A 26,363-nucleotide genomic window follows, 5' to 3' on the forward strand; every position below is an offset into this window, starting at 1 on the left:
GTCACGGCTCAAATCCTGGAAGAAATCCGATGCAACTGTACAAAAATTGAAACCCTTAATCTTAGTGGATGCAGGTAAATGCATTTGATAAAACAATGACAATCTAGTTAAAGTGTAAATGATCACAAAATTTGTGATTGCGTCATCAGTTACCTTTAAATAAAATAAATAGCTTAAATTCGATATCACTTTCAAATCACTTTGAATTATTGTGAAAGTTTGTTAATTGTCTATCAATCTAAATTTACTATTTAGTATTGGTGACGACAGCTTTTTTCTGAAGTGTCATATTTGCAGTAACGTCGATGATGAAGCCATGAATGTTGTGAGCAAATTTGAACATCTTAAAATACTGAACATCTCGGAATGTTATCAAGTTACTGATGAAGGTGTTAATTTCATTGCTGATATGCCTTGTCAGATTTTGCATTTTCTTAGCTACGACGTCCAACAATTTAGCGATAGGTAACACATCTTGTATGGAAGATATTTATTGCAATATTTTAAGTTAGCTTGTTGTCAGTATGAAATGTACGAAAACATTTTGATACATGATCATAAGTTACGCAGATAAACGTTTATTTTGTACAGAAGTATAGTGAAACTCGTCACCAAACAAACTAAGATTGAGTTCTTAGTTCTATCTGGAGATAACTTGACTGACTACTCTGTGATTGATGTTTGCCATCGTCTTGAAAACTTAAAGAATTTCCATATGTATGATTGCACAAATCTTACTGATAGAAGCATCTATGCGCTGTGTGGGAAAGTAAGGTATAAATAAAGATATATTTAAGATTTTTTTGCTATTCGGTTGAATCAATTCACCATTAAAGTTGAATTGAACTACAATAATGCAACCTGTTTAATCTAAGTGCAATATGTTTCTTGTAGATTGGAATGCTTGTATTTGCAAAGAGCAACAAATGTTTCTACCCAGGCTATTAATCATTTGTTCCAAAAGAAACCTCGGTTGAACTTGACGGAACTTTCCATCTGCTTTACAGACGCCGTTCTTGATGAAACAATATATGCAATAATATCTGGGTAGGATTATGTTTTATCTTAAAATCTTAAACAAGACCAATTAATCTGCGGCGTGTTCTTCATTTCTATAAAATATTTTATGTCTGAAATTACTTTCTGACATCCATATTATTTGAAGGATATAGTCACAAGCAATATTGATGTGTACTTGTAACTGTAATGTATGTACGCTGTAGTGGTAAATGTGTAATATTTTGTGTAAAGTTTATTAACTATTACATGTTTTTCTCGTAAATATTTTGCCAGATATCCTCATCTTGAGAGCATTGAACTTAGCTTTTGCATCCAAGTCACCGATGAATCGGTCGAAAAACTCATCAAATCATGCAGGTATGTTAAGTCTCAAATTCTTTTGGCTTTTTCAGCATAACATATTGTAATAACAACTTTTATTTTTAGTTTACTTCCATCCGTAATATCTTTAAAAGCACAGAAATTTTGTGCCAACGTTTGGCGAGTTTACATTAAACAATAAGGAAACAAAAGAATAAATTAACAAATTGAAAACGCTTCGACATCGCATCGTTGTTTCGGTGGCGCAGCGGTTAAAACGCCTGGATTGTGATGTTATAGCTAGAAATCTATTCTTAGATCACGCTGAAACGTCCTTGCACAGAAAATAAGCAAATAAACAAATTCGAATAAAGATGTCAAAAAGATTTTAAAATTGAAAATTGAAACTGCGAGAATAATTAGTTGACCAAGGGTCGAAATATAACTTATTTGCGCAGCGATATAATTCATCATGTTGGTCGATTTTGAAGGCGTTGTATCCTTAAATATTTGTACCGTTTTTTAACTGCTTTAGTTTAAAGCACGGGTTTACTGATTATTTGTTTGGTTTGTCAAACTGGAGATATTCAGCTTAAATGTTTGCTCCGTATGTCGGCAAAGTTTGTGACAATTTCATCCTTAAAACGCAAATAAGCTCGATAAGGTTTGAGCAGTGAGGCGCCGTTGATGACTTTGAGAAAGACGTTTTGCAATACGACGATAATAATTATTCTTACGCTAACAATTCAATGATATTGGTCTTGTTTGATGAAAGCATTCGGCACTTTCTTTGATAAACACAAACAAGCTTGCCAATCACGACTTGGAACAGCGTAGGAAAGATTACTTAAATCCACACAATAAAACTTGTGCAAGTTCCAATAAGTAGTTGACAGTAACATTATTAGCAACGGTAACATATTTCACCCTTAATTTTCAAATTTCCACCCTGCTTTATTATTTAACATAATCTTTTAATTATACTTATTTTTATTTGCAGAAAACTAGAGGTGGTTTGTTTACATGGACTGACAAATTTAGAAGGCAATTGGCTTGCGGAAATTGACCATTATTTGCCGAAACTGCGTTGTCTCGGGATGGCTTTTTGCAGCGGCATTTCTGAAGAAAAAGTCAAACATTTCTTGTTGCGGTAAGATATTTTTTTGTTATGACGTGAAGTATATTTTTAATAATTTAATTCAATAACTTTAATGAAATCATCATCAGGTTTTATTGGGACTTTGATTAACAAAATGTTATCAATTTGCACAATGTTAATCAACATGATCGAATTAACAAGTTTCTTCATGCCCACATTGGATATTTGAGTTAGGCAGGTTTGCTTCCAATATTAATACATTCAACTCACAGTGTATGCGTATTTACCAAACTACAACAACAAATTATACAACGCACATACAGGTTGCTGGTCATTTAATTTTAATTCCATCAGCGTGTGACGTGTAATTGTTGTCAGCCTAGACTTCCAGGAACACTCTTCGGTAACGGCCTGACCGTTAGACCGATAATATTTGGTTTAATTGCGACAACCAAACATCATAAAAACAGAAACAAAGAAATAATTGAAACCTTAGGAGAAGCACAGCTTAAACCAACATAAAATCAAGGACGTACCGATACAAAAACACGTCCATTCGGTCACTCCTCCACATGGAAAAGCAAAGCATAACTGGAGAGCAATATTTACAGATTACCCGCAAAAACACACCAACGATGCAACCATAGGAAACGATGTAATAATAAAATAAAATATTAAAATATTTTGCAGTTTTGCTACACATTTTTGATAGTGACAGTGTGTGTACAGTTTTTGTCTAAAGTGAACTTCTTTAAACTTCAAGCTAATACTGGTTACATGGGTTGCGGATTAACAATAAAGCGACTTGACTGGTTATATTGTTACAGGAAACCTGACCTTACAGTGTACTGGAATTCGAAGCCAATCGATGAGCTGGAAAAGATTGGAGATATCAGCCGTATTTTGAGGAATATTACTTTGAAAGATTTTGAGTGAAATTTGATTGAAGGCTAATTTAAGTGATTAAGAGATTTTCTCTTTATTTGATTAAAGCAAAATATTCTATTGTAACATGGTCACATGATATATTGAACACCATTATTACGTCAACAATCTGTGTTAATATGTCAACTGATTGTAGCTGGACATGCATATGACATAACCCAGACGAAAGTCATAAACTTTAGTTACTTTTTTGGTGAAGATTTTGAAAATCTAAGTTAACTTACTGTAGCTTGTGTGTGACTGTGGAGCGACCAACTGTTGTTATGTCGCAAGAAACCAATTTTTTATGAACACAAACCTAAAGAGTTGAATGTACAAGATATTTCCACTTGGTAAGTTCGCACGACAACAAAACATAGACACCACCTAAATTATGAATTGAAAAATTAACACCACGCAAACGTTTCTAGAAATATGCAAAGAAAGGGTAAATACAGGAACGCAAAGTTATCAAACACAAAAGTTAAGCATAATGCGCTAAATTCCATTGATTAGGGTAGAGGAGATGCAATCTAGAACGAAGTTTTGAAAATGATCTGAATCGAAAAAAATTAAAATGAAGTCTTTCGCTTAAAACCTTCCCATTTGGAAGCAACTTTATCAGGTTTTAACCAGGATGCAAAAATTGAACATCAAGGATTAAAACACGGCAGTAAACGATCTCAGGGATTCGAAGGAGTTAAAAACACCAATTGGAGTATATTAATGAAGAAATTCAGTTTGAATTGTTCAGAATTTGACCGATTTCCGCATTGAAATTAGACATTTAAATTTAATCGACGTGTCTTCTAACAATGACATTTTATAATTTACACAAAAAAATGACGTCATAAAAATTTGTAAGAATCAAACGGATATGTCTAACAAACACTTTCAATAGCCAGGTAAGCAAGTTGACTGTGTTCTATCGTTACTTCTAACATATCTTTTGGATATCTGCAACGATATAGATTCAAACTCCTGGTATTTGAGAAGATTACAAGCAGCTGTTAATCGTTGTATTTAATTCATAATCTCTGATTGTTAAAATAATAATTCAACAAGATGCAAAAATGTCGGTGGTGGCTCGGGTAATTGTAGTCTTGTCCAATGTCCTGAGACCCAGCATTGGTGGGAACCCTTTAATTTTTAAAATTTTAGTTTAAGCGAATATTTGCCGAGTTTAGCTTTATGCTCTTCAACACCTTAATGTTGGTCTACTTAGACTAACCAGTTGTTTTATTGTTTAATCGATAAACAATTGCGCAACTAACCTATGCTTAAGATAACAGCGTCAGCGTCGTAAAACTACCGACAACCATCAGTGTAATATTGCGTTGATAAGTAAAATTGTGAATAGTTAGCATACAGTGGCGTATTCAGGGATGCGTAGAAGGCAAACCTTAGGTTTGTGAGTGAGTATCGCCCAGTTCTTTTCACTGTATATTAACTTATAAACTGCGTCACAACTAATGTTAACTAATAACAACATCCGGTTTATTCCCTTGTTTGATTAACCTTGCGTAGATTGAGGCAAAGATTCTTTTATTCAAGTTTATTTCAATCATCGACTCTTGAATAAACAACGTTAAACACACATCAGTAAATTCAGCATAAAAATAAATTTAACTTACGTAAAACACAATAAATGTAAATTTGTCTTACAATAGACAAGGAATTCAGCTAGGACTGAATGTTTATATCAAAGCCTTGTGCTTTTTGCATTTAGCAAAACCAATTGAATGATGAGGGTTGTCGGAAATCTTATTCGAAGGATTTAGTTTGAGTGCCGCAGGTTTCTCGTCAGCTGAAAGCATCCGCAGATCTATGTTTAAGTCAAAATCGTGAACACCAAAAGGATCTTCGGACATGTGCTTTGGTTGTGCAGCGACAGTTGCCATGTTGCTTGGTTCAGCATCAGAATTGCTTTCTGACGAACCGGTGCCGTAACGTTTGTCTATTTGCTGGAGGAGACTTTTTTTCTGCTTCCCATCTTTTGTGTTGCACATGAGGAGTGGTTTGCATTTTTTTCTTGTGAATGGGTCGGCCTCGTTGTTCCGCGGAACTTTCCACTCTTCCTTGTAAGCCTTCACCTTCTGCAAGTTGTGCGATTTAATTCCTTGATTTATGTAAGTGGTCCCGGCCAAATGATTCTGTCTCTGATTGTCCAGTTGAGTGGCGCGTTCTTCCAAATCCTTCAACACATCAACGAGACGAGCCGCCTCAACTGTATCATCCCGCTCCAGGGCGATATCTATCTGCCTCATTATGTCGGTCTTACTCCTTGCATAATTAATTGGAGTCTTTCGGAATCGACTTTTTTCTTTGACGATGCGATCGATGTCGGTGTCTTTGAAAATGTAGGATTGTGCTTTGTTGATAGCGGCTTGCTTCTTTTTGATGTCATTGAAGGTTGGAAGAGATTCGCCCGCTTCTTCCGTGGCTTGCTTCCATTTGGAGAATTCAGAATCCGTGAAATTGGAATTGGAAACAAATTCAAGTCTGAAGACGTGCGTTTGCTGACCGTGCTTCAGTCTGAAACCCAAGTTTGTTCGAACTTTACCCAGTTGATAAATTTTGGCAGTTTCAACAACATCGACTATTTCAGCCATTCGATAAACCGGCTTGCTTTCATAATTGCCGATTCCAATGCGGACGTAACATCCCAACACAATTTCTCTAAACATGGGAAGATAAAACCATTTTTCCAACCTGAATCTTGACAATCGAATGGTTGAAACCTTGTCCTTGCTCAGCGGAGGTTGCATTGTAACGATGTTATCTTGACCATCTTTGTCTGATGTGTGAGCAAGTTCTCTATGAAAGTTTGTATCGGTAGAACTGGGAACCTTTGCGGCAAGTCGACTCCTCGTCATCGGCATTTCATCATCACCATCGTCCGAGTAAACAGCACTGACTTGCAATTTTGTCTTTACGACTTTGTTCTTCTTTCGTTGTCTTTCGGCTTTCAGCTTTTCTAAAGCTTCGTTTTCCTTTCTCTTTCCCATGATTCTCTTCCTGTCGGAAGCGTCCGGCAGAGAAGAAGAAGAACTCGAGACAAATATTTTTTGCTTCTTTCTCTTCTGTTGGTATTTTTCTCCTTCTGCTCGCGGTTGTCCAAGTAGAAGCTTCTTTTCGAGTTCGAATCGTTTTTGCAGAATTTCTCGTCGTTCTAATCTGTTATAAAATTCGAGCTCGCGTTCTTTCTCCGTCATGTTCGCCAATCGGCGACGATCCATTTCATCTCCGACCAGATCCGAATCGTAACCGTCATCAAATTTCTTTCTGAGTGCTTCTTCGTCGAGAGAGTTTGTTGTCGATGTCCGCATTTTTGGTTTCGATGAAGTGATGCCGCTCATTCGATGATTTGCTGAAGATGAATTTATTTGAAGAAAATCTTCACTGCCAGATTCATCTGAATCAGAAAAAAAACGATTCTTTCTTTTGCTGCTCATTTCGTCAAAAACAAATTCGATGTCTTAAACGCAGGATATATTTTTACCAAAAGCTTTCTATTTACTGTGAAAGAAGAAAAATGTTCACAAACGTCAAGTTCTTGAAACAGTTTCACCAACGCGGGTTATTATCAGCTTTAATTTTTTATTCAATACCCAATCGCAATAGTGCAAAATAAAGTGATTGTTGGAAAGTAGCAAAATATATACTGAACAATGTATTTAATGATTCAGCAACTCCATGAAATAATGTGACATTTCCCAGAATCTGAAACATTTTCATTTAAATTTGGAAACTTAGTTTAAGTTCGAACGATGCGAAACTAACTGAATCACTGAGGAACAAATTACTTTACTTGAATCAATAAATCTAAAATTTTAAAAGTTATTTTAACTTTACATGAAATGAGACTCATTTCTTCAAATGCAGCACCAATTTTCAACCATACTTATTATTTACTTTTTCGAATCTATTACTCACTAGTCATGATTATGCTGAACTTAAATAACGTTCCTTGTCTTGTGCGTTGCTAAGCTGCTTGCCTTCTACTTGAATGTGAAGCATCTGTGTGAGTTACAGAATAATTTATAGTGAGATTTCGGACTTTCATTGCGACAACGAGAAAAAATGCTAACTACCTGCGTTTAAGCGGAGATAATAGTGCGAGGTGGGCAAGGTGTGAAGAACAATTACAAGGGCGCAAGTGCAAATAAGCTTCGATCTGAAATCCCGTCAGGACAGATAAGATGATATCACAACGGTAACTTTTATCAATTTTAGAATGGAGTCGCACCAACACAATGAAACAACAGATTACCTCTATCAAGAAAAACAGTTTTAGAAGATGTTGTTCTTCCTTAGCGACGATAAAGACGAAAATTTAGCAACGTTGCAAACGATAAACCGCTGGTCAAATTGTGAAAACATGTGAGGACCAATGAAAATGTCCACGATTGGATGATTAACACAAAACAAAGTTACTTAATTATATATTTTTAACGGAAATGTTGTTCCTGTTCGATTCTTTTCTTGTTAACAAACAAACATAATTGTTTGAGGAAATATATTTCTTGTATTTGCTTTCCACAGTGAATTTTGCATAAATTTGATATTTTGGAATCTTCTGTTAAAATGTGTTTGTTTCTGCGTCTATCATATTGTGAGTTGTAGTTTTTTAAAGAAGGAGATACAGATCTGTTTTGATTTCTATGCATCTATTGGATTACTTTTAGCCCAGTCCTTATAAAGATAAATAAGTTGCTCATATTATGTTATTTCATGCTCCACCAACTATCAAGTATGTTGTCCTACATCGTTCAATATTGCTCATTCACCGACCTATGCATCCGTTGTTTTGATTAAGTTAAGAGAATGTTGAAAACATGCAAAGTGTTTGACCTGCTTGGATTTCTACGTGAATAACCAGCGTTGAATTGCACCAGATCATACAATATGGTCGCCTTGATGAGAAAGGTTAAAAACCGCACGCAGGTTCCGAACACACAGCAACAAACTTTGGTTCGGTTGTTTGTTCAAAGTAGCCTGATACAAATGTGGCTGTTGTCAATAGATGGAGATTGCGCGTTTCTACAAATACTTAAATTCACTTTTCGTATAATTTGGATCTTCATTAATATCCTTGCAGCAAATTACCCCGAAAAGTGAAAATATTTGCAAGTTTTGCTTTTTGTTCACAGCTTTTCAAAAGTAAAATCTTCGTTTCAAATAAAAGTTTTCAGCTTTCAAAACCGTTAAATATGCGTAATTATGCGTTAGTCATATAATTAATGTTTAACTCCAAACATGAATTTATCTTGCTACCGGTTGTGTGAAAATTTCAAGGTCGGCTTTAAAAGCGACTTAAAATTTTCAATAAAATTAAATATTTCCAGTTTGTCAGGGACGTAATAATTTTATCAGCAAAAACGTTTGAACACGGCGTCGACACTTCTGCCTCGCAGCACATTCCATACAGTTCCCGGTTTTTCTTATCTTTGCGTGCTCATGTTAAATGGTGCACAGTAGAGTTGTTTACTGTCTTGGTGATTTGCAGATTTTGTAAAAACTTTAAAGATTGTTGCCGACAGTCAGTACTTATAGGAAAGTTGCAGATAATGATGCTCATTGATCAACTTAAGTTCGATTTAAGCAGAAAGACTTGCAAGTAAAAACGTCATTTATTAAAACATTTGTAATTTTCATTGAAATATTGGTCAGCACGTTCTTCCACAGCAGCTTTGAGCTGCCTGGTAAAAACCATCATGTCCGAGAAATGACAAACAGCAAGCAGACCAAACTTGAAACGAAATAATGACAACAATGACAGACATGTTTGTCGCAAGTAATGTTTGTGAAGTAAAACAAATAAAGAGTTTGAGACCAGGTTGATATTAAACATATTGAAAAGTTTCAAGCTACGAAACCTGAAAGTGCGGTGTTGATTGCTCTACTTGCGCATTATTCCTATTACGTCTTGGTGCGATTATTACTTTTGACCCTAACTCGACCATTTAATGTTCTTGGTTTTACATTTGGGTATGAGCCTTATGAGAAGGTTTAACATAAAGACGAGTTGACCAAGTAATTATTTTGTTAGGGAAGAAAGTATTAACAAGTATGTAACATAGACAACAAATACAGTTCGTTCGGTGTCTGATGAATTAAGTTTGTGTTCGAACTTTTACTTTATTTGATAAAAAATAGAATTTGTTGTTTTAAATCTGTAACGAATTGAAAATATTCAGTAAATGTTTTTAAGCAAAATATTTGTTTTCTTGATCAGCTAATTTTACAATTTAAAATAGGGTACACTTATGGCGGATTCCGCTTCTGATCGCTCTAGCGGAAAATATGCAACTGATGTCGATTGGATGAAAATTCCTTCAGAACTTTGGTTGGAGATTTTCAGTTATTTGTCTCCAGTAACCATTCTCAATGAAGTTGCCTTCGTTTGTCGTAAATTCAACTCCTTGTCATTTCACCTTTCATTATGGAAAGAATTGGACCTGACAAACTGGGTTGGACCTATAATAAATCTGGTACAGAATCACTTTTTACTAGATGTGGATGTGTTGAATTTCGACAAAGGTTTCATTATATACTCGTTGATATTTGTCTTGGATTATATTCAGGAATTTTTCATTGAGAACCTCTCGTCTGTGATCGATTTAGTTTCCGAACATCTGCGATCCCTATCATTTTGTCGAATCACTGGAAACTTTGTGTTTGGTTCAGATAAACGATGCTTGTTTTACAAGTTTTCAAACATTGTTCACTTGAAATTGACAAAATGTGACTATGTCACGGCTCAAATCCTGGAAGAAATCAGATGCAACTGTACAAAAATTGAAACCCTTATTCTTGGCGAATGCAGGTAAATGCATTTGAAAAATCAACGAGCATCTACTTGAAGTGTAAATATTCACAAAATCATTGATTGCGTCATATGTTACCTTTAATTACAACAAACAACATAATTCGTTACCACTTTCAAATCACTTTGAATTATTGTAAAAAAATGTTAATTGTCTGTAAATGTAAATTTACTATTTAGTACTGGTGACGACAGCTATTTTCTGAAGTGTCATATTTGCAGTAACATCGATGATGAAGCTATGGAAGTTGTGAGCAAATTTGAGCATCTTAAAACACTGAACATCTCGGAATGTTCACAAGTTACTGATGAAGGTGTTAATTTTATTGCCGACATGCCTTGTCAGATTTTGCATTTTCTTAGCTACGACGTCCAAGAATTAAGCGATAGGTAACACATCTTGTCAGGAAGATATTTATTTCAAAGCTTCAAGTTAGCTTGTTATCAGTATGAAATATACGAAAACATTTTTATGCATGACCAAATGTACCGCAGATAAAAAGTTTATTTTGTACAGAAGTATAGTGAATCTTGTCAGCAAACAAACTAAGATTGAGTCCTTAGTTCTCTCTGGAGATAACATAACTGACTACTCTGTGATTGATGCTTGCCATCGTCTTGCAAACTTAAAGAAATTTCATATTTATGACTGCACAAATCTTACTGATAGAAGCATCTATGCGCTGTGTGGGAAAGTAAGGTATAGAATATAGATAATAACACATTTAAAATTTATTTGCTATTCGGTTCAATCAATTCATCATTAAAGTTGAGCTGAACTACAATAATGCAATGTGTTTAATCTAAGCGCAATATGTTTCTTGTAGATTGGAATGCTTGTGTTTGCAAACAACAACAAAAGTTTCTACCCAGGCTATTAATCATTTGTTTCAAGAGAAACCTCGTTTGAACTTGAAGGACCTTTCCATCTGCTTTACAGACGCCGTTGTTGATGACACAGTAAATGCAATATTATATGGGTAGGGTTATGTTTTATATTTTTGATTTGAACAAGACCAATTGATCTGCGGTGTTGTGTTAATTTGTTTAAATAATTCTATGTCTGAAATTATATTCTGACATCCGTATTATTTGAAGAAAAAAGTTATAGTCGGCAAAGCAATATAGATGTGTACTTGTAACAGTAATGTATGTATGCTGTAGTGGTAAATTTGTTATGATTGGTGTCAAGTTCATTTATTATTACATGTTTTTCTTGTAATATTTTGCCAGATGTCCTCATCTTGAGAGAATTGAACTTAACTTTTGCTGCAAAGTCACCGATAAATCAATCGAAAAACTCATTAAATCATGCAGGTGTGTTAAGTCTCAAAATAATCGAGTAGTGAAATAATTCATCATGTTGGTCGATTTTGAAGACGTTGTGTCGTGTAATATTTGTGCCGTTTTTTATCTGCTGTAGCTTAAACCACTGGTTTACTGGTTATTTGTTTCATTGATCCAACTGGAGATATTCAGCTTAAATGTTTGCTCGGTATGTCGAGAAAGTTTGTGACAATTTCATCGATAAAACGCAAACTAGTTCAAAAAGGTTTGAGCAGTGAGGAGTCGTTGATGACTTTGACAAAAATGTTTTCCAATACGACGATAATTTCTTACTCTAACAATTCAATGATATTGGTCTTGTTTGATGAAAGCTTTCGGCACTTTCATTGATAAACGTAGACAAGCTCTTCAATCACGACTTGGAACAACGTAGGAAAGATAACTTAAACGCACACAATAGAACTTGTGCAAGTTCCAATAAGTAGTTGACAGTAACATTATTAGCAACAGTAACAACTTCACCCTTAATTTTCAAATGTCCACCCTGCTTTATTATTTAACATAATAATTTAATTAGACATATTTTTATTTACAGAAAACTAGAGATGGTTTGTTTACAGGCACTGACAAATTTAGAAGGCGATTGGCTCGCAGAAATAGAACGTTATTTGCCGAAACTACAATGTCTCAGTTTGGCTTTTTGTAGCGGTATTTCTAAAGAAAAAGTCAAACATCTATTTTTGCGGTAAGATATTTTTATGTTATGACGTGAAGTATAATTTTAATAATTTATTTCAATAACTTTATTTAAATCATCATCAGATATTATTCGGACTTTGATTAAAAAAATGTTGTCAACTTGCACAGCCGTAATCAACATGATCGAATTAACAAGTTTCTTCTTGTCCACGTTAGATTTTTGAATTAGGCAGGTTTGCTTCCATTATTAATATGTTAAACTCACAGTGTATGCGTATTTACCAAACTACAACAACAGATTATACAACCCACATACAGGCTGCTGGTCATTTAATTCCATCAGCATGTGACATGTAATTTTTGTCACCCTTGACTTCCAGGAACACTCTTCGGTAACGCCCTGACCGTTAGACCGATATTGTTTGGTTTAAATGCGGGCACCAAGTATAAAATAAAAACAGAAACAGATAATTAATTGAAATTATAGGATAATCACAGCTTAAACCAACATAAAACCAAGGGCGTACCGATACAAAAACACGTCCGTTCGGTCGCTCCTCCACATGGAAATGCAACGCTTAACTGGCGAGCAATATTTACAGATTACCCGAAAAAACAAACCAACGATGCAACCATAGGAAACGATGTAATACTAAAAAAAAATAAAATATTAGAATATTTTTCAGTATTTATGCACTTTTGTGACAGTGGCAATGTGTGTACATTTTTGTAAAAAGTGAACTTCTTTAAACTTCAAGCTAATACTGGTTATATAGGTTGCGGATTAACAATAAAGCGACTTGACTGATTTTATTGTTACAGGAAACCTGACCTTGAACTGTTCTGGAATAGGACGCCAATCGATGACCTTGAACAGATTGGAGATATCAACCGTGTTTTCAGGATTATTACTTTGGAAGATTTTAAGTGAAATTTGATAGAAATGTTAATTTAAGTGATTAATAGATTTGCTTTTTATTTGATTAAAGCAAAATATCTTATTGTAACATGGTCACATGATATAATGAATACCATTATTGCGTCAACAATTCGTGTTGATATGCCAACTGATTGTAGCTGGACATACATATGACATAACTCAGACGAAAGTCATAAACTTTAGTTTCATTTTTGGTGAAGATTTTGAAAATCAATGTTAACTTACTGTAGCTTGTGTGTGACTGTGGAGCGACCAACTGTTGTTATGTCGCAAGAACGCAATTTTTATGAAAGCAAATCTGAAGAGTTGAAAGTACAATATGTTCCCACTTAGTAAGTTCGCACGACAACAAAACATAGACACCACCTAAATTATGAATTGAAAAATTAACACCACGCAAACGTTTCTAGAAATATGCAAAGAAAAGGATAAATACAGGAAAGCAAAATTAAAAAACGAAGTTTTGAAAATGATCTGAATCGAAAAAAATTAAAATGAAGTCTTTCGCTTAAAACCTTCCCATTTGGAAGAAACTTTATCAGGTTTTAACCAGGATGCAAAAATTGAACATCAAGGATTAAAACACGGCAGTAAACGATCTCAGGGATTCGAAGGAGTTAAAAACACCAATTGGAGTATATTAATGAAGAAATTCAGTTTGACATGTTCAGAATTTGACCGATTTCCGCATTGAAATTAGACATTTAAATTTAATCGACGTGTCTTCTAACAATGACATTTTATAATTTACACAAAAAAATGACGTCATAAAAATTTGTAAGAATCAAACGGATATGTCTAACAAACACTTTCAATAGCCAGGTAAGCAAGTTGACTGCGTTCTATCGTTATTTCTAACATATCTTTTGGATATCTGCAACGATATAGATTCAAACTCCTGGTATTTGAGAAGATTACAAGCAGCTGTTAATTGTTGTATTTAATTCATAATCTCTGATTGTTAAAATAATAATTCAACAAGATGCAAAAATGTCGGTGGTGGCTCGGGTAATTGTAGTCTTGTCCAATGTCCTGAGACCCAGCATTGGTGGGAGCCCTTTAATTTTTAAAATTTTAGTTTAAGCGCATATTTGCCGAGTTTAGCTTTATGCTCTTCAACATCTTAATGTAGGTCTAATTAGACTAACCAGTTGTTTTATTGTTTAATCGATAAACAATTGCGCAACTAACCTATGCTTAAGATAACAGCGTCAGCGTCGTAAAACTACCGACAACCATCAGTGTAATATTGCGTTGATAAGTAAAATTGTGAATAGTTAGCATACAGTGGCGTATTCAGGGATGCGGAGAAGGCAAACCTTACGTTTGTGAGTGAGTATCGCCCAGTTCTTTTCACTGTATATTAACTTATAAACTGCGTCATAACTAATGTTAACTAATAACAACATCCGGTTTATTCCCTTGTTTGATTAACCTTGCGTAGATTGAGGCAAAGATTATTTTATTCAAGTTTATTTCAATCATCGACTCTTGAATAAACAACGTTAAACACACATCAGTAAATTCAGCATAAAAATAAATCTAACTTACGTAAAACACAATAAATGTAAATTTGTCTTACAATAGACAAGGAATTCAGCTAGGACTGAATGTTTATATCAAAGCCTTACGCTTTTTGCATTTAGCAAAACCAATTGAATGATGAGGGTTGTCGGAAATCTTATTCGATGGATTTAGTTTGAGTGCCGCAGGTTTCTCGTCAGCTGAAAGCATCTGCAGATCTATGTTTAAGTCAAAATCGTGAACACCAAAAGGATCTTCGGACATGTGCTTTGGTTGTGCAGCGACAGTTGCCATGTTGCTTGGTTCAGGATCAGAATTGCTTTCTGACGAACCGGTGCCGTAACGTTTGTCTATTTGCTGGAGGAGACTTTTTTTCTGCTTCCCATCTTTTGTGTTGCACATGAGGAGTGGTTTGCATTTTTTTCTTGTGAATGGGTCGGCCTCGTTGTTCCGCGGAACTTTCCACTCTTCCTTGTAAGCCTTCACCTTCTGCAAGTTGTGCGATTTAATTCCTTGATTTATGTAAGTGGTCCCGGCCAAATGATTCTGTCTCTGATTGTCCAGTTGAGTGGCGCGTTCTTCCAAATCCTTCAACACATCAACGAGACGAGCCGCCTCAACTGTATCATCCCGCTCCAGGGCGATATCTATCTGCCTCATTATGTCGGTCTTACTCCTTGCATAATTAATTGGAGTCTTTCGGAATCGACTTTTTTCTTTGACGATGCGATCGATGTCGGTGTCTTTGAAAATGTAGGATTGTGCTTTGTTGATAGCGGCTTGCTTCTTTTTGATGTCATTGAAGGTTGGAAGAGATTCGCCCGCTTCTTCCATTGCTTGCTTCCATTTGAAGAATTCAGAATCCGTGAAATTGGAATTGGAAACAAATTCAAGTCTGAAGACGTGCGTTTGCTGACCGTGCTTCAGTCTGAAACCCAAGTTTGTTCGAACTTTACCCAGTTGATAAATTTTGGCAGTTTCAACAACATCGACTATTTCAGCCATTCGATAAACCGGCTTGCTTTCATAATTGCCGATTCCAATGCGGACGTAACATCCCAACACAACTTCACTAAACATTGGAAGATAACACCATCTTTCCAACCTGAATCTTGACAATCGAATGGTTGAAACCTTGTCCTTGCTCAGCGGAGGTTGCATTGTAACGATGATATCTTGACCATCTTCGTCTGATGTGTGAGCAAGTTCTTTATGAAACTTAGTATCGGTAGAACTGGGAACCGTTGCGGCAGGTCGACTCCTCGTCATCGGCATTTCATCATCACCATCGTCCGAGTAAACAGCACTGACTTGCAATTTTGTCTTTACGACTTTGTTCTTCTTTCGTTGTCTTTCCGCTTTCAGCTTTTCTAAAGCTTCGTTTTCCTTTCTCTTTCCCATGATTCTCTTCCTGTGGGAAGCGTCCGGCAGAGAAGAAGAAGAACTCGAGACAAATATTTTTTGCTTCTTTCTCTTCTGTTGGTATTTTTTTCCTTCTGCTTGCGGTTGTCCAAGTAGAAGCTTCTTTTCGAGTTCGAATCGTTTTTGCAGAATTTCTCGTCGTTCTAATCTGTTATAAAATTCGAGCTCGCGTTCTTTCTCCGTCATGTTCGCCAATCGGCAACGATCCATTTCATCTCCGACCAGATCCGAATCGTAACCGTCATCAAATTTCCTTCTGAGTGCTTCTTCCTCGAGAGAGTTTGTTGTCGTTGTCCGCATTTTTGGTTTCGACGAAGTGATGCCGCTCATTCGATGATTTGCTGAAGATGAATCTATTTGAAGAAAATCTTCACTGTCAGATTCATCTGAATCAGAAAAGAACCGATTCTTTCTTTTGCTGCTCATTTCGTCACAAGTAAATTCGATGTCTTAAACGCAGGATATATTTGTACCAAAAGCTTTCTATTTACTGTGAAAGAAGAAAAATGTTCACAAACGTCAAGTTCTTGAAACCGTTTCACCAACGTGGGTTATTATAAGCTAACATGTTTTACTTTATTATAAGCTACCCAGTCGCAATAGCGCAAAGTAAACCTATTTTTGGAAGGTAACAAATTATATACTGAACAATGTATTTAATGATTCAGCAACTCCATGAAATAATGTGGCATTTCCCAGAATCTGAAACATTTTCATTTAAATTAGTAAACTTAGTTTAAGTTCGAACGATGCGAAACTAACTGAATCACTGAAGATCGAACCACTTTAAAAGAATCAATAAAACTAAAATTTGGAAAATTATTTTATCCTGAAATGAAATGAGACTCATTACTTCAAATACAGCACAAATTTTCAACCATATTTATTGCTTCCTTTGTCGAAACTTTGGCTCGATAGTCACGATTATGCTCAACTTAAATAACGTTCCTTGTCTTGTATGTTGCTAAGCTGCTTGCCTTCTACTTGAATGTGAAGCAACTGTGTGAGTTACAGAATAATTTATAGTGCGATTTCGGACTTTCATTGACGACAACGAGAAAAAATGCTAACCACCTGAGTTTAAGAGGAGATAATAGTGCGAGATGGGCAAGGTGTGAAGAACAATTACAAGTGCGCAAGTGCAAATAAGCTTCGATCTGAAATCAGGTCAGGTCAGATAAGATGATTTCACGACGGTAACTTTTATCAATTTTAGAATGGAGTCGCATCAACACAATAATCGCCAACAGAAAAACAACCTCTATCAAGAAAAATAGTTTTAGAAGATGTTGTTTTTCCTTAGCGACGATAAAGAGGAAAATGTAACAACGTTGCAAACGATAAATCGCTGGTCAAATCGTGAAAACATGTGAGGACAAATGAAAATGTTCACGAATGGATGATTAACACGAAACAAAGTTACTTAATTCTACAATTTGCAAGGAAAGGTGTTTCCTGTTCGAATGTTTGCTTCTTAACAAACAAACTTAATTGTTTGGAGGAATAAAATTCTCGGATTTGTTTTTCACAGTGAATTTTGCATAAATTTAATATTTAAAATCTTCTGTTAAAATGTGGCTTTTTGCGCGTCTATCATTTTGTGAGTTGTAGTTTTTTAATGATAGACATTTAGATCCGCTTTGATTTCTATGCATCTATTGGCTTACTCATAGTCCAGTCCTTATAAAGATAAATAAGCTGCTCATATTATGTTATTTCATGCTCCACCAACTGTCAAGCATGTTGTCCTACCTCGTTCAATATTGCTCATTCACCGACCTATGCATCCGTGATTTGGATTAAGTTAAGAGAAAGTTGAAAACATGCAAAGTGTTTCACCTGCTTGGATTTCTCCGTGAATAACCAGCGTTGTATTGCACCAGACCATACAATATGGTCGCCATGATGAGAAAGGATAACAAACGCATGCAAGTTCCAAACCCACAAAAACAAGCTTTCGTTTGGTTGTTTGTTCAAAGTAGCTTGCTACAAATATTTTGATGTGAATAGATATACAAAGACCTTATTTCAGTTTTCATACTTTTTGAATCGTCATTGATAACCTTGCAGCAAATTACCTCGAAAAATGAAAATATTTACAAGTTTCACAACTTTTTGTTCAATACTTTTCAAAAGTAAAAACTTCATTTCAAGTAAAAGCGTTTCAGTTGTTAAAAGCGTTTAAAATGCGTACATATGGGTTAGTCATATAATGTCTCAAACCAAACATGACTTTAAGTCCCTACAGTTTGTGCGAAAATTTTAGGGTCGGTTTTGAAAGCGACTTAGAATTTTGAATCGAATTAAATATTTCCATTTTATTGTCAGGGACGTATTTTTTTATCAGCAAAAACGTTTGAACTCGGCGTCGACGTTTCTGCCTGGCAGCTTCCAGCACATTTCAACCAGTTCCTGGTTTTTCTTGATTTTGCGTGCTCATGGCAATTGATCCACAGCAGAGTTGTTTAGAGTCTTTGTGATTTGGTGTTTTTATAACAACTGTAAAGCTTTCTGCAGACAGTCAGCACTTATAGGAAAGTTGCAGAAAAAGATGTTCATTAATCACCTTAAGTTTGAGTTAAGCAGAATTGCTTGCAAGTAAAATCCGTCATTTATGAAAACATTTGTAATTTGTGTTGAAATATTTGTCAGCAAGTTGTTCCACGACTGCTATGAGTTGCCTGGTAATAGACATCATGTCCGATAAATGATTAAGAACAAGCAAACAAAACTTGAAAACAAAAAAATGGCGAAAATGACAGACAGATTTGTCGCATGTAGAGTTTGTGAAGTCAAATAGCTAAGAGTTTGAGACCAGGTTAATCTTAAACATATTGAAAGGTTTCAAGCTACAAAACCTGAAATTGCGGTGTTGATTGCTCTACTTGCGCATTATTCCTATTACATCTTGGTGCGATTATTACTTTTGATCCAAAATCGACCATCGATCGAATTTACGATCCAAAATTTACAGTTTAAAATAAGGTTAACTTATGGCGGATTCCGCTTCTGATCGCTCTTGGGGAGAATGTGCAAGTGATGTCGATTGGATGAAAATTCCTTCAGAACTTTGGTTGGAGATTTTCAGTTATTTGTCTCCAGTAACCATTCTCAATGAAGTTGCCTTCGTTTGTCGTAAATTCAATTCACTGTCATTTCATTTTTCATTATGGACAGAAATGGACGTGAGAAACTGGGTTGGACCTATAATAAATCTGGTACAGAATCTCTTATTACTGTTTTTACTAGATGTGGATGCGTTGAATTTTGACGAAGGTTTTGTTACTCTTCGATTATATTCAGGATTCCTTCATTGAGTACCTCTCGTCAGTAATCGATCAAGTTTCCGAACATCTGCGATCTCTTTCATTTTGTCAAATCACTGGAAACTTTGTGTTTGGTTCAGATAAACGATGGACGTTTTACAAGTTTTCAAACATTGTCAAGTTGGAAATAACAAAATGTGATTGTGTCACGGCTCAAATCCTGGAAGAAATCCGATGCAACTGTACAAAAATTGAAACCCTTAATCTTAGTGGATGCAGGTAAATGCATTTGATAAAACAATGACAATCTAGTTAAAGTGTAAATGATCACAAAATTTGTGATTGCGTCATCAGTTACCTTTAAATAAAATAAATAGCTTAAATTCGATATCACTTTCAAATCACTTTGAATTATTGTGAAAGTTTGTTAATTGTCTATCAATCTAAATTTACTATTTAGTATTGGTGACGACAGCTTTTTTCTGAAGTGTCATATTTGCAGTAACGTCGATGATGAAGCCATGAATGTTGTGAGCAAATTTGAACATCTTAAAATACTGAACATCTCGGAATGTTATCAAGTTACTGATGAAGGTGTTAATTTCATTGCTGATATGCCTTGTCAGATTTTGCATTTTCTTAGCTACGACGTCCAACAATTTAGCGATAGGTAACACATCTTGTATGGAAGATATTTATTGCAATATTTTAAGTTAGCTTGTTGTCAGTATGAAATGTACGAAAACATTTTGATACATGATCATAAGTTACGCAGATAAACGTTTATTTTGTACAGAAGTATAGTGAAACTCGTCACCAAACAAACTAAGATTGAGTTCTTGGTTCTATCTGGAGATAACTTGACTGACTACTCTGTGATTGATGTTTGCCATCGTCTTGAAAACTTAAAGAATTTCCATATGTATGATTGCACAAATCTTACTGATAGAAGCATCTATGCGCTGTGTGGGAAAGTAAGGTATAAATAAAGATATATACTTTAAGATTTTTTTGCTATTCGGTTGAATCAATTCACCATTAAAGTTGAATTGAACTACAATAATGCAACCTGTTTAATCTAAGTGCAATATGTTTCTTGTAGATTGGAATGCTTGTATTTGCAAAGAGCAACAAATGTTTCTACCCAGGCTATTAATCATTTGTTCCAAAAGAAACCTCGGTTGAACTTGACGGAACTTTCCATCTGTTTTACAGACGCCGTTCTTGATGAAACAATATATGCAATAATATCTGGGTAGGATTATGTTTTATCTTAAAATCTTAAACAAGACCAATTAATCTGCGGCGTGTTCTTCATTTCTATAAAATATTTTATGTCTGAAATTACTTTCTGACATCCATATTATTTGAAGGATATAGTCACAAGCAATATTGATGTGTACTTGTAACTGTAATGTATGTACGCTGTAGTGGTAAATGTGTAATAATTTGTGTAAAGTTTATTAACTATTACATGTTTTTCTCGTAAATATTTTGCCAGATATCCTCATCTTGAGAGCATTGAACTTAGCTTTTGCATCCAAGTCACCGATGAATCGGTCGAAAAACTCATCAAATCATGCAGGTATGTTAAGTCTCAAATTCTTTTGGCTTTTTCACCATAACATATTTTAATAGCAACTTTTATTTTTAGTTTACTTCCATCCGTAATATCTTTAAAAGCACAGAAATTTTGTGCCAACGTTTGGCGAGTTTACATTAAACAATAAGGAAACAAAAGAATAAATTAACAAATTGAAAACGCTTCGACATCGCATCGTTTTTTCGGTGGCGCAGCGGTTAAAACGCCTGGATTGTGATGTTGTGTCTAGAATTCTATTCTTAGATCACGCTGAAACGTCCTTGCACAGAAAATAAGCAAATAAACAAATTCGAATAAAGATGTCAAAAAGATTTTAAAATTGAAAATTGAAACTGCGAGAATAATTAGTTGACCAAGGGTCGAAATATAACTTATTTGCGCAGCGATATAATTCATCATGTTGGTCGATTTTGAAGGCTATGTATCCTTAAATATTTGTACCGTTTTTTAACTGCTTTAGTTTAAAGCACTGGTTTACTGATTATTTGTTTGGTTTGTCAAACTGAAGATATTCAGCTTAAATGTTTGCTCCGTATGTCGGGAAAGTTTGTGACAATTTCATCCTTAAAACGCAAATAAGCTCGATAAGGTTTGAGCAGTGAGGCGCCGTTGATGACTTTAAGAAAGACGTTTTGCAATACGACGATAATAATTATTCTTACGCTAACAATTCAATGATATTGGTCTTGTTTGATGAAAGCATTCGGCACTTTCTTTGATAAACACAAACAAGCTTGCCAATCACGACTTGGAACAGCGTAGGAAAGATTACTTAAATGCACACAATAGAACTTGTGCAAGTTCCAATAAGTAGTTGACAGTAACATTATTAGCAACGGTAACATATTTCACCCTTAATTTTCAAATTTCCACCCTGCTTTATTATTTAACATAATCTTTTAATTATACTTATTTTTATTTGCAGAAAACTAGAGGTGGTTTGTTTACATGGACTGACAAATTTAGAAGGCAATTGGCTTGCGGAAATTGACCATTATTTGCCGAAACTGCGTTGTCTCGGGATGGCTTTTTGCAGCGGCATTTCTGAAGAAAAAGTCAAACATTTCTTGTTGCGGTAAGATATTTTTTTGTTATGACGTGAAGTATATTTTTAATAATTTAATTCAATAACTTTAATCAAATCATCATCAGGTTTTATTGGAACTTTGATTAACAAAATGTTATCAATTTGCACAATGTAAATCAACATGATCGAATTAACAAGTTTCTTCATCCCACGTTAGATTTTTGAATTAGACAGGTTTGCTTCCAATATTAATACATTCAACTCACAGTGTATGCGTATTTACCAAACTACAAAAACAGATTATATAACGCACATACAGGCTGCTGGTCATTTAATTTTAATTCCATCAGCGTGTGACGTGTAATTGTTGTCAGCCTAGACTTCCAGGAACACTCTTTGGTAACGGCCTGACCGTTAGACCGATATTGTTTGGTTTAATTGCGGCGAGCAAACATCATAAAAACAGAAACAAAGAAATAATTGAAACCTTAGGAGAAGCACAGCTTAAACCAACATAAAACCAAGGGCGTACCGATACAAAAACACGTCCATTCGGTCGCTCCTCCACATGGAAAAGCGACGCATAATTGGCAAGCAATATTTACAGATTACCCGCAAAAACACACCAACGATGCAACCATAGGAAACGATGTAATACTAAAATAAAATGAAATATTAGAATATTTTGCAGTTTTGCTACACTTTTTTGATAGTGACAGTGTGTGTACAGTTTTTGTCTAAAGTGAACTTCTTTAAACTTCAAGCTAATACTGGTTACATGGGTTGCGAATTAACAATAAAGCGACTTGACTGGTTATATTGTTACAGGAAACCTGACCTTACAGTGTACTGGAATTCGACGCCAATCGATGAGCTGGAAAAGATTGGAGATATCAGCCGTATTTTGAGGAATATTACTTTGAAAGATTTTGAGTGAAATTTGATTGAAGACTAATTTAAGTGATTAAGAGATTTTCTCTTTATTTGATTAAAGCAAAATATTCTATTGTAACATGGTCACATGATATATTGAACACCATTATTACGTCAACAATCTGTGTTAATATGTCAACTGATTGTAGCTGGACATGCATATGACATAACCCAGACGAAAGTCATAAACTTTAGTTACTTTTTTGGTGAAGATTTTGAAAATCTAAGTTAACTTACTGTAGCTTGTGTGTGATTGTGGAGCGTCCAACTGTTGTTATGTCGCAATAAAGCAATTTTTATGGACGCAAACCTGAAGAGTTGAAAGTACAAGATGTTCCCAATTGGTAAGTTCGCACGACAACAAAACATAGACACCACCTCAATTATGAATGGAAAAATATCACGCAAACGTATTTAGAAATATGCAAAGAAAGCGTAAATATAGGAAAGGAAATTTATCAAACACAATGACAAGCCGCCATGTAGTAATAGACAATGCTTACTTCATTTCAGTTTTTACACTAAAACAAAAACCTGTTACTGTAAGTGTAGTCAGTGTAGTGAATGTGGACAAGGGAGCGAAACAAATTTAATCATAATGCGCTATATTCCATTGATTAAGGTAGAGGTGATGCAATCTAAAACGTAGTTTTGAAAAAGATCTGAATTGAAAAAAATAAAATGAAGTCTTTCGCTTAAAACCTTCCTATTTGGAAGCAACTTTATCAAGTGTTAACGAGGGTGCAAAAATCGAACATCAAGGATTAAAACACGACACAAAACGCTCTCACGGGAACACAAGAGAAGAAAAAAACACCAATTGGAGTGCACTAATGTAGAATTTCATTTTGACAGGTTCAGAATTTGACCGATTTCCGCATTGAAATTAGATCTTTAAATTTAATCGACGTGTCTTCTAACATTGACATGTTAAAAATTACACTATAAATATGACGTCAAAAAATATGTATGTGTCAAACGGATAAGTCTACCCAACGCTTTCACTAGCCAGGTAAGTTATTTGAGTCTAACAAAAACCATGATATAGATTCAATATCTTGGTTTTTGGAAGATTACAAGCAGCTTTTTATCACTGTATTTAAATCATAAACAACCAATTTGTCACAAATCACAAGTGTTGAAACGACTGTTTAAATACCAAGTTAACAAGATGCTAAAATGTTGGTGGTGGCTCTGGGTAATAGTAGTTTGCCTTATTGCAGAGCATCCCAGTAGTTATATTCAGAATGGCCTGAATGCAAAATATAAATAAATAAATATATACTTTAATTTGGAAAATATTTTTTTCACAATGGGCCGCCTTCCTTATAAAGATCGATAAAGGAGACGGGATCGAACCCGAGTCAACCGCACTAAAAATAGACATTTTATTAATAAAGACAATTTAAAAACAGAAAAATATTAAAGCTTGGTCTTATGAGATAATCAATCAATCATTTATTTTGTTTTTGGTCAAAAGCGCGGTGAGGACTCAAATTAAAGCCAGTGAATAGGAAAAAAAATAGCCAGGAACAGGCCAAGCGATGTTGGTTGTTTCTCTTGGTTTCTTAAACGACGATCATATTTTCGGGCTCTTTTTTCTCACATGTTTGCTGATGCACCATGATCAGATTAATGTTACTGTGCAATGTACAGTAATTCGATGGCAAGTATCATTCAAGACGAAGCAATGGCAAGGCAAGGCTTATTCCTCAAGGTTATATCAAGATCCAGGGCCAACTTACACATCACGCTCCCAACTATTTGTCTGTGGCATTTTGCAGATGTCAAACCACAACCAACATTTACTGCACTGCTCGTTTAAAACAAAGTGTCTTGTAGAAGTCGTCTGGCAAGTTGTTGGATGACCCAAGTTGTTATTTAACGAGGTTAAGCGGTACTAGTCTGACTTGTACCTACTTTCAAAGAACTCCGATAGTTTGTTGCTGACAAACAAATTGATTGTATAATTAAGTTCTATCGCCGTCTTGAGGCAGAACTTTTTGAAATAAATTGCTTTTCGTGATTGTCTCTGGAAAGTTACAATAAACAATTAGCTCTAACCAAATTGTGAATCAAAATTTAAAAAGGTCTTATATTTTTTTGCAGAATGGTTCTATTTCTTTCTTTAGAACAAGATGTCAAAAAATTAAAAGTACAATATTTTGCTATACAATATTTCTAGGCATCTATTGGTTTACTCGTAGCCCAGTCCTTATAAAGATAAATAAGCTGCTCATATTATGTTATTTCATGCTCCACCAACAGTCAAGTATTTTTTCCTACCTCGTTCAATATTGCTCATTCACCGACCTATGCAGTCGTTGTTTTGATTAAGTTAAGAGAAAGTTGAAAATACGCAAAGTGTTTGACCTGCTTGGATTTCTCCGTGAATAACCAGCGTTGTATTGCACCAGACCATACAATATGGTCGCCATGATGAGAAAGGATAACAACCGCATGCAGGTCCCAAACCCACAACAACAAACTTTCGTTTATTTGTTTGTTCAAAGTAGCCTGATACAAATATTGCTGATGTAAATAGATGGAAATTGCGCATTTCTACAAACGCTTTTTCTACACTTTTCTTTTCGCTTTATTTGCTGATGTAAATAGATAGAGATTTTGCGTTTCTACAAATACTTGAATTACATTTTAGTAAATTTTACATAGTCATTGATAACCTTGCAACAAAGGTATCTTTTTAATTGTAAAATGTTCATTTCGAATAAAAGCGCTTCAAGTGCGTGAAATAGGGTTAGTCGTATAAGTGTGCTGACTAGCAGTGTGGTTACAATTCTTAGTTGTTATTAATTAAATTATTCGTTGGTTGATTCTTTTTGAGACTTCCTTCATATGCGTGTTTGTTAACCATTGCTTGTCAAATTGGGCATCACAATAACCAAACTGACAGTGTTATTGAATTCAGTTATATTATTGATTGATAACGAAACGGTTTCTGTTGTCGGAGCACATAACAGAGGTACATTTAGCATGACTTCCAATGCGAGAGTGCCATTGAGGACGCACATTGAGAGCTGTAATTACGAACGACGTAACTGGTAAGTAATAAAAATGTGTTGCGCATACTAAACACGACCAAAAAATAGCACGACGCTTGTTGTTAAACACACAAAACAGAACACTTATGACATTATAATATCATCAGATTGGCACAACAATTCCATAGGAATAAGGTCTATTTATGAAAATTAACACATAATATCAAATTCTCATTCTGAATGCAGGACCCACCAACGTTTGTTTGATACGTTCAGGGACGTTAAAAGCGACTTAGAATTTTTGTCAGCAAGAAGTTTAATTTCGGCGTCGACAATTTTGCCTCGCAGCACATTCCAACAAGTTATTTTTTCTTGTTTTTTGCTCGCGGTAGATGATGATGGCTAGTTGGTTGCCTGATTAGTGTCTTTTATACTGTAGAGTTGAAAATGTTGTACCCAGGGTAAAGATATCTGTCGACAGTTAGCTC

At 35.0% G+C, this 26,363-nt stretch overlaps 4 protein-coding genes and 1 pseudogene across 4 annotated transcripts; 3 read left to right on the top strand and 2 right to left on the bottom strand.

Annotated features, from left to right (window-relative positions):
* The first annotated feature begins 300 nt into the window (after window positions 1-300).
* Window positions 301-3,621, top strand: LOC143446466 (F-box and leucine-rich repeat protein 13-like). Its single transcript, XM_076946101.1, has 6 exons — window positions 301-465; window positions 592-774; window positions 895-1,047; window positions 1,294-1,377; window positions 2,321-2,470; window positions 3,247-3,621. The coding sequence occupies exons 1-6, from the start codon at window positions 317-319 to the stop codon at window positions 3,353-3,355; spliced, it is 828 nt and encodes a 275-aa protein (XP_076802216.1). The 5' UTR covers window positions 301-316; the 3' UTR covers window positions 3,356-3,621.
* A 1,419-nt stretch (window positions 3,622-5,040) lies between these two features.
* LOC143444991 (RNA polymerase-associated protein RTF1 homolog) lies at window positions 5,041-7,409 on the bottom strand. Its single transcript, XM_076943782.1, has 4 exons — window positions 7,342-7,409; window positions 7,150-7,168; window positions 7,009-7,066; window positions 5,041-6,821 (listed from the first exon to the last, which is right to left on the bottom strand). Exons 1-4 carry the CDS (start codon window positions 7,407-7,409, stop codon window positions 5,041-5,043), a joined length of 1,926 nt encoding a protein of 641 aa, XP_076799897.1.
* A 7,253-nt stretch (window positions 7,410-14,662) lies between these two features.
* On the bottom strand, window positions 14,663-16,529 carry LOC143446745 (RNA polymerase-associated protein RTF1 homolog pseudogene; annotated as a pseudogene).
* Window positions 16,530-19,025: 2,496 nt separating this feature from the next.
* LOC143444992 (uncharacterized) lies at window positions 19,026-19,593 on the top strand. Its single transcript, XM_076943783.1, has 2 exons — window positions 19,026-19,262; window positions 19,348-19,593. The coding sequence occupies exons 1-2, from the start codon at window positions 19,038-19,040 to the stop codon at window positions 19,591-19,593; spliced, it is 471 nt and encodes a 156-aa protein (XP_076799898.1). The 5' UTR covers window positions 19,026-19,037.
* Window positions 19,594-19,819: 226 nt separating this feature from the next.
* LOC143446057 (F-box and leucine-rich repeat protein 13-like) lies at window positions 19,820-23,149 on the top strand. The gene is made up of 6 exons (XM_076945516.1): window positions 19,820-19,980; window positions 20,107-20,289; window positions 20,413-20,565; window positions 20,812-20,895; window positions 21,839-21,988; window positions 22,769-23,149. Exons 1-6 carry the CDS (start codon window positions 19,832-19,834, stop codon window positions 22,875-22,877), a joined length of 828 nt encoding a protein of 275 aa, XP_076801631.1. The 5' UTR covers window positions 19,820-19,831; the 3' UTR covers window positions 22,878-23,149.
* The last annotated feature ends 3,214 nt before the right edge of the window (window positions 23,150-26,363 follow it).

The sequence above is a fragment of the Clavelina lepadiformis genome, chromosome 2, assembly GCF_947623445.1.
Source record: "Clavelina lepadiformis chromosome 2, kaClaLepa1.1, whole genome shotgun sequence".
Taxonomy (NCBI): Eukaryota; Metazoa; Chordata; class Ascidiacea; order Aplousobranchia; family Clavelinidae; genus Clavelina; species Clavelina lepadiformis.